The sequence below is a fragment of the Corylus avellana genome, chromosome 8 (genome assembly GCF_965113065.1).
Source record: "Corylus avellana chromosome 8, dhCorAvel1.hap1.2, whole genome shotgun sequence".
Taxonomy (NCBI): Eukaryota; Viridiplantae; Streptophyta; class Magnoliopsida; order Fagales; family Betulaceae; genus Corylus; species Corylus avellana.
This window is the reverse complement of record NC_142497.1, coordinates 8,728,709-8,742,278: the sequence shown is the minus strand read 5'-3', so window position 1 is coordinate 8,742,278 and position 13,570 is coordinate 8,728,709. Positions and strand designations below refer to the sequence as shown.

Here is a 13,570-nt window from a genome sequence, read left to right as displayed (position 1 = left end):
TAGAGGTAACTTCACTGAAAACTCCTGAACTTCCACCCAATTTGACAAATTCTCGCAAACTTTAAAATCTCTCAATTTAGCCCACTGAACTTTCAATTGCAATCAATTTTGACCCTCCGTCAAATTTTAAACGTTAAATGGCATTTATTCCCCCCCCCCCCCCCCCCCCCCCTTTTTTTTTTTATAAAATTTCAACTTTACCCTTAATTCCAAAATGTTTTTTTTTTTATTTAAAAAAAAAATTAGGAATATTTTAGTCTTTTTTAGTATTTCTAATGGCTAAATTCGATGGAGGGGTTCAAATTGAAAACAATTAAAAGTTCAGGAAACTAAATTGAGAGATTTTGAAGTTTGAGGAGGGTTTATCAAATTAAGTAGAAATTCAGGGTCGTCAGTGAAATTACCCATACTATTTACTTATCCAAACTATATATAACTCCGCTCCGGATAATATTCCACCCTCTCGATCGATTTTTTTTATTTTTGTTTTCGTTCGTTATATGGTTTTATCGTTCTCTTGCATCTATAGTACTCTCATTCTCCTTGAAAGGTTTCTTTTTTCTTTTTCTTTTTTTAATTTATTTATTATTTTTTTTTTTTTTAATTTGCATGTCAAGTTATCAAAACCTTGTTCTTTTGGGTTGGTTTTTAAATTTCCTTTTACAGAAGGATCGATGCCGAGGATTTCCATGCCATTTGTGGGGCTCTTGTTCCTGTTCATCAGCTGGGTGGCCATGGCTGTAGCAGAAGAAGCAGAATACATGAAATACAAGGACCCAAAACGCTCCATAAATGGTAGAATAAAAGATTTGCTGCAGCGGATGACGGTGGCAGAGAAGATTGGTCAGATGGTGCAGGTGGATCGTACGGTAGCCACGGCTGAGATAATGAAGGAATACTCAATAGGAAGTATATTGAGCGGTGGAGGAAGCGTGCCACGCCCGGAGGCTTCGCCGGAGGATTGGTTGAAGATGGTGAATGATTTCCAAAAAGGTTCACTCTCTACCCGTCTCGGCATTCCTATGATTTATGGCATTGATGCTCTTCATGGAAACAATAATGTCTACAAGGCCACTATTTTCCCCCACAACGTTGGTCTTGGAGCTACAAGGCAAGTGTTTTGTTCCTTTCTCAGATTTATTAAACAACTCAACAATGACGATTTAGGCCCCATGCAGTTTATATGATCGATTAAAATTACTGTAATGATATATACAACAAGAATCTCAAACCATTAACACAGATTTTTGTTAACGAATAGAAAAACCTTTTCTGGGCAGTCAAACCCAGTGGTAGGAATTCGTATTAGGAGGGGTGGGAAAAGGAGGAGTATAGGCAAGGATAAAAAAACTTTAAAAAATTACCTTAAAAATTTCTTTTAAAAAAAATTTTGTGGGGGAGCGTTCACTTGTGCGACGCACTATAGGGCTGTAAACGAACCAAGCACGGGCGAGTTGGAGGTGTTCAAGATCGGTTCGTATGTACTGTTCACAAGCTCGAGCTCGGCTTTAGTTCGTGACGAGCCGTAAATGGTGGACTCAGCTCAACTCACCAAGAGCAAAATCTTGTGCGAGATCGAGATCGAGCTCGAACTCGTCTTCTAGGCGAGCCAAGCGTCTTATCAAGCACTCGGCTCGACTCGCCAACTTCTCACCTTTCTTGAGCCACTCCGTCGGCTAAGCCCCAAAATCGCCACCATCTTAGCCGCACACACTGTTTCTCGCTCTTTCCCTCTCTCTTAGGGGAGCGGAGGCAACGGAGTGGAAGAAAGAAGGGGAAGAAGAAAAGAATGGGCTACGTGTTGTACCAAAAGCAAGGGCTTGGTCCCTTTTTTCTGTTTTCTTTTACTAAGGCTAAGGGGATAAGATATCCCCATATAGCGAATCAAAGCCACACACGTGGTAGTATGTAGATTTTCTTTTTAATTCAAACCTCTCACTTTTTTAAACTACACTACTGCCCCCACCTTATTTTATTTCCATCATTTGTTAATTAATATTTAACCCCTTATTTAATTTAACTACAATTTACTATTACAAATAATTATTTATGACGCTAGTACTTATTATTACTATTTTATTATTCTATTCAAGATTAATTCCTGAATATCCCTATAATTTAATTAATTCAAATTATTTTGGAGATATTCAACGTGAAAATCAAGTGGTAACTTTAAAAGAAACAACTGCAAGAATAATCTTACAATGCATTAATTACAAGCAGTAACATAGTCTTGCAATGCGTTTAATGTTATAAATTATAATGATAATACATTAATACTTAAATATTATGAAACTTACACCATAAATCTTTAACTATGCTTACTAAGTTACTTAACTAGTAATTATATGTTAATATAGCAAAATGTTAGACCATATGATAATTGATGTAACCAAATTCGAATGATAATTCATATGATATAAAATCTAAATTACAATGATAATACTTAATTTGTGATTGTAACAAACATTTTTTTTTTTTTTTAATAAACATTGTAATCTTCATTCATCAAAAAATAGATATCTAGAGCATAACACTCCAAACATAACAAGAGCATATAGCTCTAAACAAACACATTGTTGATTATAATATTAATCACTTAATTTGTGATATATATGATCATATGATCTAACAATTCACATAATCTTTAGATCATGTGATCTGACACTAACTATATTTAGTATTTAGTATTTAGTATATTAATACTTGCTTGTATATTAACTATTTAGTATAGTTATCTATTTAATTAGTTAACAACTTAACCATATGTCATAATATTTTATATTAGTTACTATTTATGTAACTTGTTTTGATTAACTTATTTTGTTTTTGTTTTTGTTTTTTTGAAAATAGTTAACTTACTTAGTAATACTAAGTTAATATATATTAACTAACAAGTAAGTATATTATATATTCATATATATAATACACATACAAATATTAAGTAACATATAATTTTTTTTTTTGTCAAAATAACCTATAGTTAATTATAATAAGTTAGTGATTTAATATATATTAACTTAGTTAATATGTTAGTTTATTAACTAACTAGTTATTAAATCTCGGGGTACTTAATTGTTGTATTAGTATGAGTTTTTATACTTATGACTTATGTCATATTATATATGTATATTTTGTTATTATATAGTCATATGATTTAATCATCAATTAATCATTTGATATAATCATATAAATTATAATGGTAGACCATATGAAAATGTGATTAAATTCGGATGATAATTCATATGATATAACATCTAAATTATTAATGATATCTAGAGCATAATACTCTAAACATAACAAGAGCATATATCTCTAAACAAACACATTGTTGATTCTAATATTAATCACTTAATTTATGATATATATGATCATATGATATATAATAATTCACATAATCTTTTTTTTTTTTCTAATTAAAATTCACATAATCTTTAGATCATGTGATCTAACACTTAACATAATAGTAATACCAATTTAGTATATATTAACTAACAAGTATGTATATTATATATTCATATATATAATACTAATACAAATATTAAGTAACATATAATTTTTTTGTTTGTCAAAATAACCTATAGTTAATTATACTAAGTTAGTAATTTAATATATATTAACTTAGTTAATATGTTAGTTTATTAATTAACTGGTTACTAGTTAGTATTAGGGGTGGGCACGGGTCGGGGCGGGGCGGGTATGGGCTTTTTTTCCACCCGCCCCGCACCCTGCGGGTTTTGAATTTTTCAACCCGTCACCCGAGCAAAATTAACAAAACCGCGCGGGTTCGGGTTGTGCGGGGCGGGGCGGGTTGTGCGGGTTGGGTTCTTCTCCTCCATTTTCGTCTATTCTGCAGGTTTCTTGTCCTCCATTTTCAAACAAACCCTACATTAGAATACCAAGAAACAATCAAACACAACCCAACCCAACATCAAACCTATAATCAATGGAATAGAAAACCAAAGAATGATTAGATCTGAATGATAAAAGATCTTTTGGTTCCCATTCATGAAAGAGGCCTAGAGAGAGAGAGAAAAACCTGGATCGTGGATCGTGGATCGTGGTCTGTGGAGTGGAGGTGGGACCGGCGCAACAGCCAGTGATTTGAGGTGGAGCGGCGGCGCAGACGAGCAAGCAAGAGCGACAGAGAGAGAGCGAGAGCGAGAGCAAGAGAGATGGAGAGAGAGCAAGAGACGAGAGGTTGAGAGAGGAAGGAAGGGAGAGAGGCGGCTGAAACTGAAAGAGAGAGTTAGGAAATTAGGTTAGGGTTTTTTTAGTTTTAATATTTTTATACTTGGGCGGGTCGGATCTGGGCGGGGCGGGTACCCGCATGAAATAAATCTTTATACCCGCAACCCGCCCCGCCCCGCACGGGTTGGAGAGATCCTACCCGAACCCGCAAAAATATGCCTAAAAACCGCTCGGGGCGGGGCGGATCGGGGCGGGGCGGGGCGGGTTTGCGGGTCGGTCGGGTTTTTGCCCACCCCTAGTTAGTATGTTAATATATACTAATATATAACACACATGTATAATACAATAAGTAATATACATAGAAGTATTGAGTAACATGTACTTAATTATATTTACTTAATATATATATATATATATATATATATTAATTAACTAGATAATATGTTAATTTGTGAATTAACTCTAGCTAGTATGTCAACTAATACATACACATGAATATTAAATAATTCATATAACATATATTATTTAATTACTAATATACATATTTAAATATATATATAACTATTATTTTGTAATATATATATATATATATATGAATGAACTAACGAGCCGATTCATGTCTTAAACGAGTCGAGCTCACGAGTCCCCGTCGAATTTAATCGAGCGAGCCAGTATATATTATTAACTAATCGAGCGGGTTTCAACAGTAACGAGTAAGCTTGTACAGTGTCAAGCTCGAGTTCGGGTCGAGCTTAACTGAGCGGGTATCGAGTGAGCTGTCAAGTTGTATTAGCTCGCTTACACCCGTAGGCCGCACCCTTTGCATCCACCACTGAACCTAGTCCACTGTGAATTGAATAATTTGTCAACTTACAACCCTTTGTAACTTTCTAGACTACTCGCGCATACAAGATTCTCACTTGCCTTCTCGGTCTACTATGAATAATACGAGGACAAGGCAAACTTACAACCCTTTGCAACTTTCTAGACTACTTGCGCATACAAGATTCTGACTTGCCTTCTCGGCTCCTCACCAAGCTTCAGTTTCTCATTTGTCACACTTATTGTAAAATCCTTATTGACCCAACGGTAAACTTCATTGACAGACAACCGTGTAGCAGTAGCATTGGGGTTTGATCTCCATTCTAAAGCCTTCAGCACATGAACACGACACTTGGCACTAACCCTAAGATCATCGTTGTGCACGTATCAACACAACCATGGATTTGGTTCACCCTAACCATCACTCAACTCCTCTCTTAGCTCTGAAATTTCATGGTTGAGAGATGGAAACAATGAAGCAAAATTGGTATTTTAAAGACAAAAATATTGTGTTTTGCATGGCGGCGTCCGGAATAACCATATCCCGACGTCAGTTGTTGTACTTGTCGTCTTGAAGCAGTCTTCATCATCTTCACTTACAAACCTACGTACACGCAACTACACAATCTCCAAATAAATAAAAACAAGTTTGGACACCGAATGCACCAATCCAAAAAGCTAACACTTTCCATAATAAGAATGATATGATGTGATTAGGGGCGGAACCACGTTGGGCCTAGGGGCCTTGAGACCCTGCACCTTGGTCCCAAAAATAAATAAATAAATAAAAATTATAAAATTCCTATAAAATTTAATTTTTGACCCCCAAACACAAATCTCTAGTTCTGCCACGGATGTGATATAATGTGAACTAATGTTTCAACAATGGTAACCATCTTGTAGGGATGCTGAGCTTGTGAAGAGGATTGGTGCAGCAACTGCTCTTGAGGTTAAGGCTACTGGGATCAACTATGCTTTTGCTCCATGCATTGCGGTATGGAGTCAATCCCGATCGAGAATCATTTCGTGGAATTAATTGCATAATCATTTATTTTGTTGGGAATTAATCCAATACATCTAATTTGCATGGTAGGTTTGTAGAGATCCCAGATGGGGTAGGTGCTACGAGAGCTACAGTGAGGATCCCGAAATTGTCAAAGAAATGACGGATATCATACTTGGGTTGCAAGGCGAGATGCCAGCTGGTTCGCGAAAGGGTGTACCGTATGTTGGTGGAAAGTAAGTCATTTATTGCAAAGCAATGCAATTCATAAGGATTGATTTTTCATTTTTCGTAAGTATTAAATTTAGTGCATATATATAACTATAATAGGAATTAGGATCCTCTCCAGTTTTTATAGTCGATGAGTATTTTTGTCCACTCAAAAAGTGTAAAAACAAAAATACCCTTAAAGTATAAATAACTGGATATTCTTAAGTTCATTTGAACTAAAGAGGATCCTGTTCTCTTCTTTGTTGCTTTGGTGGTTCAAAGTAATTTTTCGAATGCTGCAAAATAGTCATTATTATGATTAAAAAACTATTATACTATTTGATGTAGTTTGTCCACCTTCCTTAATTTTGCATGGAAATTTGATTAGAAGTGATGATCGATGTTCTAGACTACTTAAACATCAAAACATGGCCCCTGGGACGATGGCTTAATGGTCGAAGCAGCTCAAAATCACTACCTTGCGAGTCCGAGGTTGTGGGTTCAAGTCCATGCATATTCCATTACTGCAAAGATGTATCCCATGCCATGTACATCAGGGTTTAAGTGGGCCGGGGCAGTGATCAACATTGGTGAACCCTTTTTTTAATTAGGAAAAAAAAAAAAAAAAACATCGAATCATTACTAACTTATAGCAATATTGGTAACATCCTATGTTTAATGTTTTAGTTGTCATCATGATGGGTCCTTGTGTTTTGCACATGTATTGAAATGTCAATCTTAAATTTTATATGTCCTTTTGTTTCCTTATAAATTCTGGTATCTTTCTTATGGGTGCATGTGTTATATATAGGGATAAGATTCTGGCTTGTGCAAAACACTTTGTGGGTGATGGTGGCACCATCAGGGGCATCAATGCAAATAACACTGAAATTGATTGGCATGGATTGTTGAGTATTCACATGCCTGGCTACTACCAGGCTATTACCAAGGGTGTTGGCACAATTATGGTTTCCTACTCCAGCTGGAATGGGAACAAGATGCATGCCAACCGCAATCTTGTCACCAATTTTCTCAAGAAAACCCTTAGGTTTAGGGTAAAACAATTTTCTTGAACTTCTTGTAAATTTCTTAATTATATGCACAGTAATTAATTAATTTACTGTACAAATTTCAGGGTTTTGTTATCTCTGATTCAGGGGGGATTGATTGGATTACCTACCCACCCCATGCAAACTACTCATACTCAGTTTTGGCAGGGGTTCAGGCTGGTATTGACATGGTTAGTGGATATGGATCTCTCTTATTTTTCATTATTTATTGAACTATTAAAGACTTACTAAATATAATGTTACAATATTTACAATATATTCTCTATATTTAGCATTTATTTTATTCTTCTATAGGTCTATTCTCTTCCTTATTTAGTGTAGGATTTTCTTGTTCATTTCTCATAGTTAATCCCTCTACAAATATCATTCATTGTAATACAACTTTATAATACTTCAATAGTCAAGATGTAGCCTTAACAATGTAGTTCTAACAGTATTCATCAGTCTCATTGTCTGCTTCTGCTCTCTTTCTCCTAATATATTCTATTAAGTAATACTAGAAACCACATTTTTATCTCACAATTATCCAACATCAATCCTTGTTAAAAATAAAAAATAATGGTTGGTTAGGACTGCTAAAAATGTGGTTTCTAAGGTTTCTTTATTCTATTATATATTTTTGTTTGTGCCCTGGTGTTATTTGTTTGAAGTGAAATAATGCTCAACTTGGAAGGCTTCATAATTTTGGGTGTTTGCAGATAATGGTTCCCTACAACTACACCGAGTTCATTGATACTTTGACAAACCATGTGAACAACAAGGCTATTCCCATGAGTCGGATCGATGATGCTGTCAGGAGGATACTAAGAGTCAAGTTCACCATGGGTCTCTTTGAGAACCCCTTAGCTGATCACGCCTTCGTCGGCCAGCTTGGGAGCCAGGTTAGTCACTTCTTGAAGTATTATACTTAATAAACCCTATTATAAATAAGGTTGACAATTTGTGTTGACGTGTTAGGTTGATTATCATGAGTAAACTTAATACTCAAATCCAACCTATTTAGTTAAACGGGTCAAACATATCAATCTTGACACGATAACCCCCTTAGCTAATCAGACCTTTCGTCGGCTAGCTTGAAAACCAAGTTAGTGATCACTTGAAGTATTACTAAATAAATGCAGCCTACCATAATAATAGAGCTGGTGTTTCGGGTTCGTGTTAGGATTACTCAATATGGGTCAATTCTAATTCGATTCATTTAATTAAACGAATTATACTTCTCAATCATGACTCATAGAGCTGGTGTTTCGGGTTCGTGTTGGGATTACTCAATATGGGCCAATTCTAATTCGATTCATTTAATTAAACGGGTTATACTTCTCAATCATGACTCGTATATGAATTTAAATGTATATATATATATATATATATGAATTAGCCTATTAGGGTTTTATTTTTCATTGAAAAAAAAAAAATGAATTTAATTTATACAGACTCGAAAAAATCATCACCCCGCCTACCATAACTTCTGTTTCATTCACATGATTACAATTGATAAAACCTGATCATATTCGGCTGACAGGCTCATAGAGATTTAGCTCGGGAAGCTGTGAGAAAGTCACTTGTTCTCCTAAAGAATGGAGAAAATGCAGACGATCCTCTGCTACCTCTGCCCAAAAAGGCAACAAAGATCCTAGTTGCTGGAAGCCACGCCGACAATTTGGGCTATCAATGTGGCGGTTGGACTATCACTTGGCAGGGACTCGGTGGAAACAACAACACTGCCGGTATGCTTGTCGAATCATTTCACTTCAATTCATATGGATTAGTAATTGAAAAATGCTATTTTACTTGGGACAACGTACGTAGTAATAAAAATCAATTTTTTTATTTTATTTTATTATTCTTTTTTTTATTTTTATAAGTCCTTGTTAATCTACAAGTTGATTTCACTACCACTCAGAGCATGTTTGAGGTTGCGTTTAAGGAGCCTAAAAGTGCTTTTAACACTCAAAAAGTCTGTTTGAAGAAAAAAGTATTCGTTACGTAAAAAAATTAAAAACGCTTTTAAGAGTCCAAGAAGTCTAAAAATGACCAAAATGCACTTTTAGCAAAAGCTTAAAAATGAAGCTTTTGCCATAAAATGTTTTTTGATTTAAAAGTTATATTTTTCAAACGTAATCCCAAACAGGCTCTTAATCTCAGTTGAATGACAGTTGTATAATAGTTTATTAAGAGTTTGTTTGGCATTACGATTTTGCTAATAAAAATGCAATTTTAAACTAATTCTCACAAAATATATTGTTTGGGACTACATTTTGAAAATTTACAATTTGAAAACGTAAAAATTAGACAATGGGTGCTTTTAAAAAAAACACAAAATTTAAAGGGTAAAACTATATGCATTTTCAAAAATCATGTTCTAATCAAACATTATAAAATCGCTTATTGAAATTGTGAATCCAATCCAACCCTAAATAGCATTACTCTTTGTGAAAAATTAAACAGGAACTACCATCCTGGGTGCCATTAAAGCAGTTGTTGATCCGAGCACAGAAATTATCTTCAGCGAGAACCCGAACGTTAGTTTTGTGAAAGCTAACAACTTCTCTTACGCCATAGTCGTCGTTGGAGAGCCTCCTTACTCCGAGACGCAAGGCGACAGCTTGAACTTGACAATGAGCGAACCGGGTCTGGACACAATCACCAACGTGTGTGGAGGAGTGAAGTGTGTTGTTGTTGTGGTCTCTGGTCGGCCAATCATGATTCAACCATATGTGACACTGATGGATGCGCTTGTGGCGGCATGGCTTCCCGGCTCCGAAGGCCATGGAGTTGCCGATGTGCTTTTTGGAGATTATGGATTCGGCGGGAAGCTTTCTCGTACTTGGTTTAGGACCGTTGATCAGCTCCCAATGAATGTTGGTGATCCTCACTATGATCCACTATTTCCGTTTGGTTTTGGGCTTACAACTAAGCCAGTATAGATGTAGATTTGTCTCTTGTGCTTTTTTGTTTTTGGTGGGGTTGGGGGGGGAGGGGTGTGGGAATTTTGTTTCATATGATTATTTAAGTATTTTTAATGTTTACGGATTTGGTTTAAGTGCTTTAAAAAAATTACAGCAATTGTCATTTTTTCAACCATCTAAATTTATCTTTGCTATCTCTCTTTCTCATAAATAAAAAAAAAATAAAAAAAAAAATAAAAACTTCAAATTATATTTGAATCATTAAAAGATAGAGAAACTTCACTTAAACTCCCTCAATTGTCGGACACAATTACGAACATGACTTTATGAATTGAGCTCATTTGACTGGTGTTCGAACACAACTTCAACTAGAGCACTCTACCTTACACCAGTTCAAACACCACTCCGGCCGTTCGGCAACATGTAGAAACTGCACCCTAATGTGTAAAACCTACACTTCTTTTACTCCAAATAATCATATACAACAAAACACGCATCTAAAAAACACTATCGAAAATCCATTCGAAAGGGACGCTTTGTCTCCAAAGTTTTTTAAGTACCTAGGGTGAATGGGTCTGTATGTTCTCAAGCCATTCGTGCTAAGGCTTGAGCTTGACCAGGTTTTGAGGCTGTGTTGTTGAATGGAGTGCAAATAGGGCAATACTAAATTTTCTTCAGGAGAAACACAAAAAGAAACATATTTTTTTTGGGATAAAAAATAAGTTTGAAGTCCAACCCATAAAAAACAAAACAAAAACAAACAAAATTTTAAGACGTCTTTAAAATTTTAGAGGATTTTCATAAATTTTTGGCATGGGAAGCTGCGCACTCTCTGGACTACGAGGAGAATTTACAAAGAGAAAGGTGAAGCTGGTGAGTTAATTAGCTAACATGATATACCTCTGGGTACACACCTGAGAGAAAGAAAACACGATACCTTGATGTTATTAGCTAACATGAGAAGATTCAACATAAACCTAAAACCAAGAGCTCATGAAAATGTTTTGCATCCACACAAATAATTATCAATCTCCGACAAATTGGAGTTTCTGAGTGCAAACTCCATCCTGTCTTCAAAGAGTAATTTTCGTGTCAACACCATCAAACACAACTGAAACACGAATTCACAAAAAAATAAAATAATTAAAGGAGAAGAAAGCCAGGATACTCTTTGTAATATTAGATAAAGTGTAAACCTACACCATTTAGATATTTTTCTCCAAATCCTAACGTAGGTAGTTAAAACATGATTCAGAAGAGTTGATTAGCTTCTATACAGTCTTGTAGCTCCACTAGCAAACCTATATCAGAGTTTTAAACAAACCTATACCAAAGCTCAAGCGTCCAGAGCATTTCCATCTTCCCAGGGCTTCTCCCTCACACAGCGGCAGCAGAAAAGAGTATCTTACAGCTTCCCAATATAGATTTAAATACTTCATGGGACTTTGCAGCACCTACCAACCTACAAATACTATATTCAGAGCCACAAACTAACACAATTTAATTTATTGTACCATGGAAACGCTGCCAGGCAGCTGGGAGTTGAGCAAATCACTATACCAATTGAAGGCAACTAATAAAGATAGTATTGTAATGATTCACAAAGTGTAAATCTTGGTGGAAAATAAAAAGAACGTGAAATTTAAGAGAGGTTCACCTTCATCAATTGTGGGATTGGTCTTGCTCAATAAAATCAAGTGCATCTTCCTTGGAGACAACATTGACATGGCTCACCCTGTTTTTATGTGTCACCCCATATATCTTGTCAGCAACTTTCACAAGCTCTGGCCTAAATGTTGTAGTTATAAATTGAGTATTTGCCATGTCTGCCAGGCGACGAATCATATCTACCAAACAAGTGATTTAAGGATCTACCAGCATGACAGTTTAAAATAACAGAGTTATTAGCCAAAACGAGGCTGCAAACATCAGGCATAAAGATTATGCAACAACGGTATTTACTTTATCTAGTATAAATGCAAGGTAATTGAAAATTAAGCAAATGGATCAACAGCAGCAACAAATGGCAACAAGGGCAACTTGATGCAATCGGAAAGTGTATACGGTTTATAGCTGTTTACAGCAATCCGCTAATCAAATAGCTCATATGACAGTTAAAATTAAATAAATTCACCACTACTGAAGAATAAAACTATAAGGATACCACCATCTTTCCCTTTAAAATGATAAAAACCAGAAATCAATTGAGCCCATATCAAAAACACAACGCATTAAAGGTGCATTATTATAACTGAAAACACAAATGCCAAGGGGTAGGTCAATTGGTTGAGGACCATGCCTCATAAAGCGGAAGTTATTAGTTCGAATCTCCTTTCCCCCCTCCCCTTAGGGCCAAGTACTTGTCCAAAACTAAAAATATCACAATCTCATCCTTACAATGTGAAGTCCATTTTTTTTTTTTGATAAATAATGTATATTTATTCAAAGCACAGAGGAGCACAATCCAAGTACGCATGTAGTATACAAATATACAAGAGAACCCCTAATCTATAGAGAAAGAAGAATATAAATCTAAAAACTCAAAAAAAGTATAAACAGACAAAGTAGTCCATGCCACTCTCCATGTATACAGGGTACGCAGCACCAACTTCTTCAAATCAAGCAAACCAATCTCACGGTCGTCAAAGCTTCGGGCATCATGCTCTCACCAAAGACGCCACATCAAACACAAAGGGGTCATCCTCCATAAATGCAACACTGAACACAAGCAGCCACCTAAAGTAAACAACCTGGGCAGGACTGTTTCAGAATCAAACCATTTCTGAAACCAACACATTGTAGAACTACCAAACTCAAGTGGAATCCTAACCAACCAACCCATATCCAACCTATTCAATCATTAAAAAAAATAATTTTACTTACAGCATACCTATTGGTATCATTTTGCTATTCACAAAATGTTATTTCACAGTTTTGGAGCAATTATAATATGAATTCAGTGTTTAACTTAGTTTGAACTCACAAATTTTAGAAAAAACTTCACTTTAGACCCTTGAACTACCTCGCGTTTTGAGAAGACCTCCCAAATTTTAAAAACTCTCAATTTCACCATCTGAACTTTCAATTTGATGTCCCATCCGTCAATTTTTAAATGTTAAAAGTGATAAAATAACCATTATACCCCTAATTTTTTTATAAAATAAAGTTATTATAAAAATTAAAAACATAAATAAAGTTATTATAAAAAAAAATCACAAGATGACTCACGATTGGGTCACATTTTTTTCTTCATTTTTTTTCATTACAAGAAAAGAAGAACGAATATTGAAGGGTAATTTAGTCTTTTTAGGGGTTTCGTTAGGGTTTAACGGCAAAAATTGACAGAGGAGGGTAAATTGCATCAA

General features: G+C 35.3%; 2 protein-coding genes across 4 annotated transcripts in view; one reads left to right on the top strand and one right to left on the bottom strand.

Annotated features, from left to right (window-relative positions):
* Positions 1-622: 622 nt before the first annotated feature.
* Positions 623-10,249, top strand: LOC132164218 (uncharacterized). Its single transcript, XM_059574672.2, has 8 exons — positions 623-1,111; positions 5,917-6,007; positions 6,107-6,252; positions 7,038-7,281; positions 7,362-7,466; positions 7,995-8,177; positions 8,819-9,023; positions 9,745-10,249. Exons 1-8 carry the CDS (start codon positions 675-677, stop codon positions 10,221-10,223), a joined length of 1,890 nt encoding a protein of 629 aa, XP_059430655.2. The 5' UTR covers positions 623-674; the 3' UTR covers positions 10,224-10,249.
* A 1,079-nt stretch (positions 10,250-11,328) lies between these two features.
* The window catches only part of TTN7 (Structural maintenance of chromosomes (SMC) family protein), a 40,251-nt gene continuing 38,009 nt past the window's right edge, over positions 11,329-13,570 (bottom strand). For 2 of the 3 annotated variants that reach the window (XM_059574667.2, XM_059574668.2), the window contains exons 29-30: positions 11,863-12,052; positions 11,329-11,667 (exon numbers count right to left, since the gene is read on the bottom strand). In XM_059574667.2, coding sequence (XP_059430650.1) covers positions 11,868-12,052 — 185 coding nt within the window. In that variant the 3' untranslated portion in view covers positions 11,329-11,667; positions 11,863-11,867. Of the gene's footprint in view, positions 11,677-11,862; positions 12,053-13,570 lie in introns of all 3 variants that reach the window. The other variant, XM_059574670.2, reaches the window with a different exon arrangement.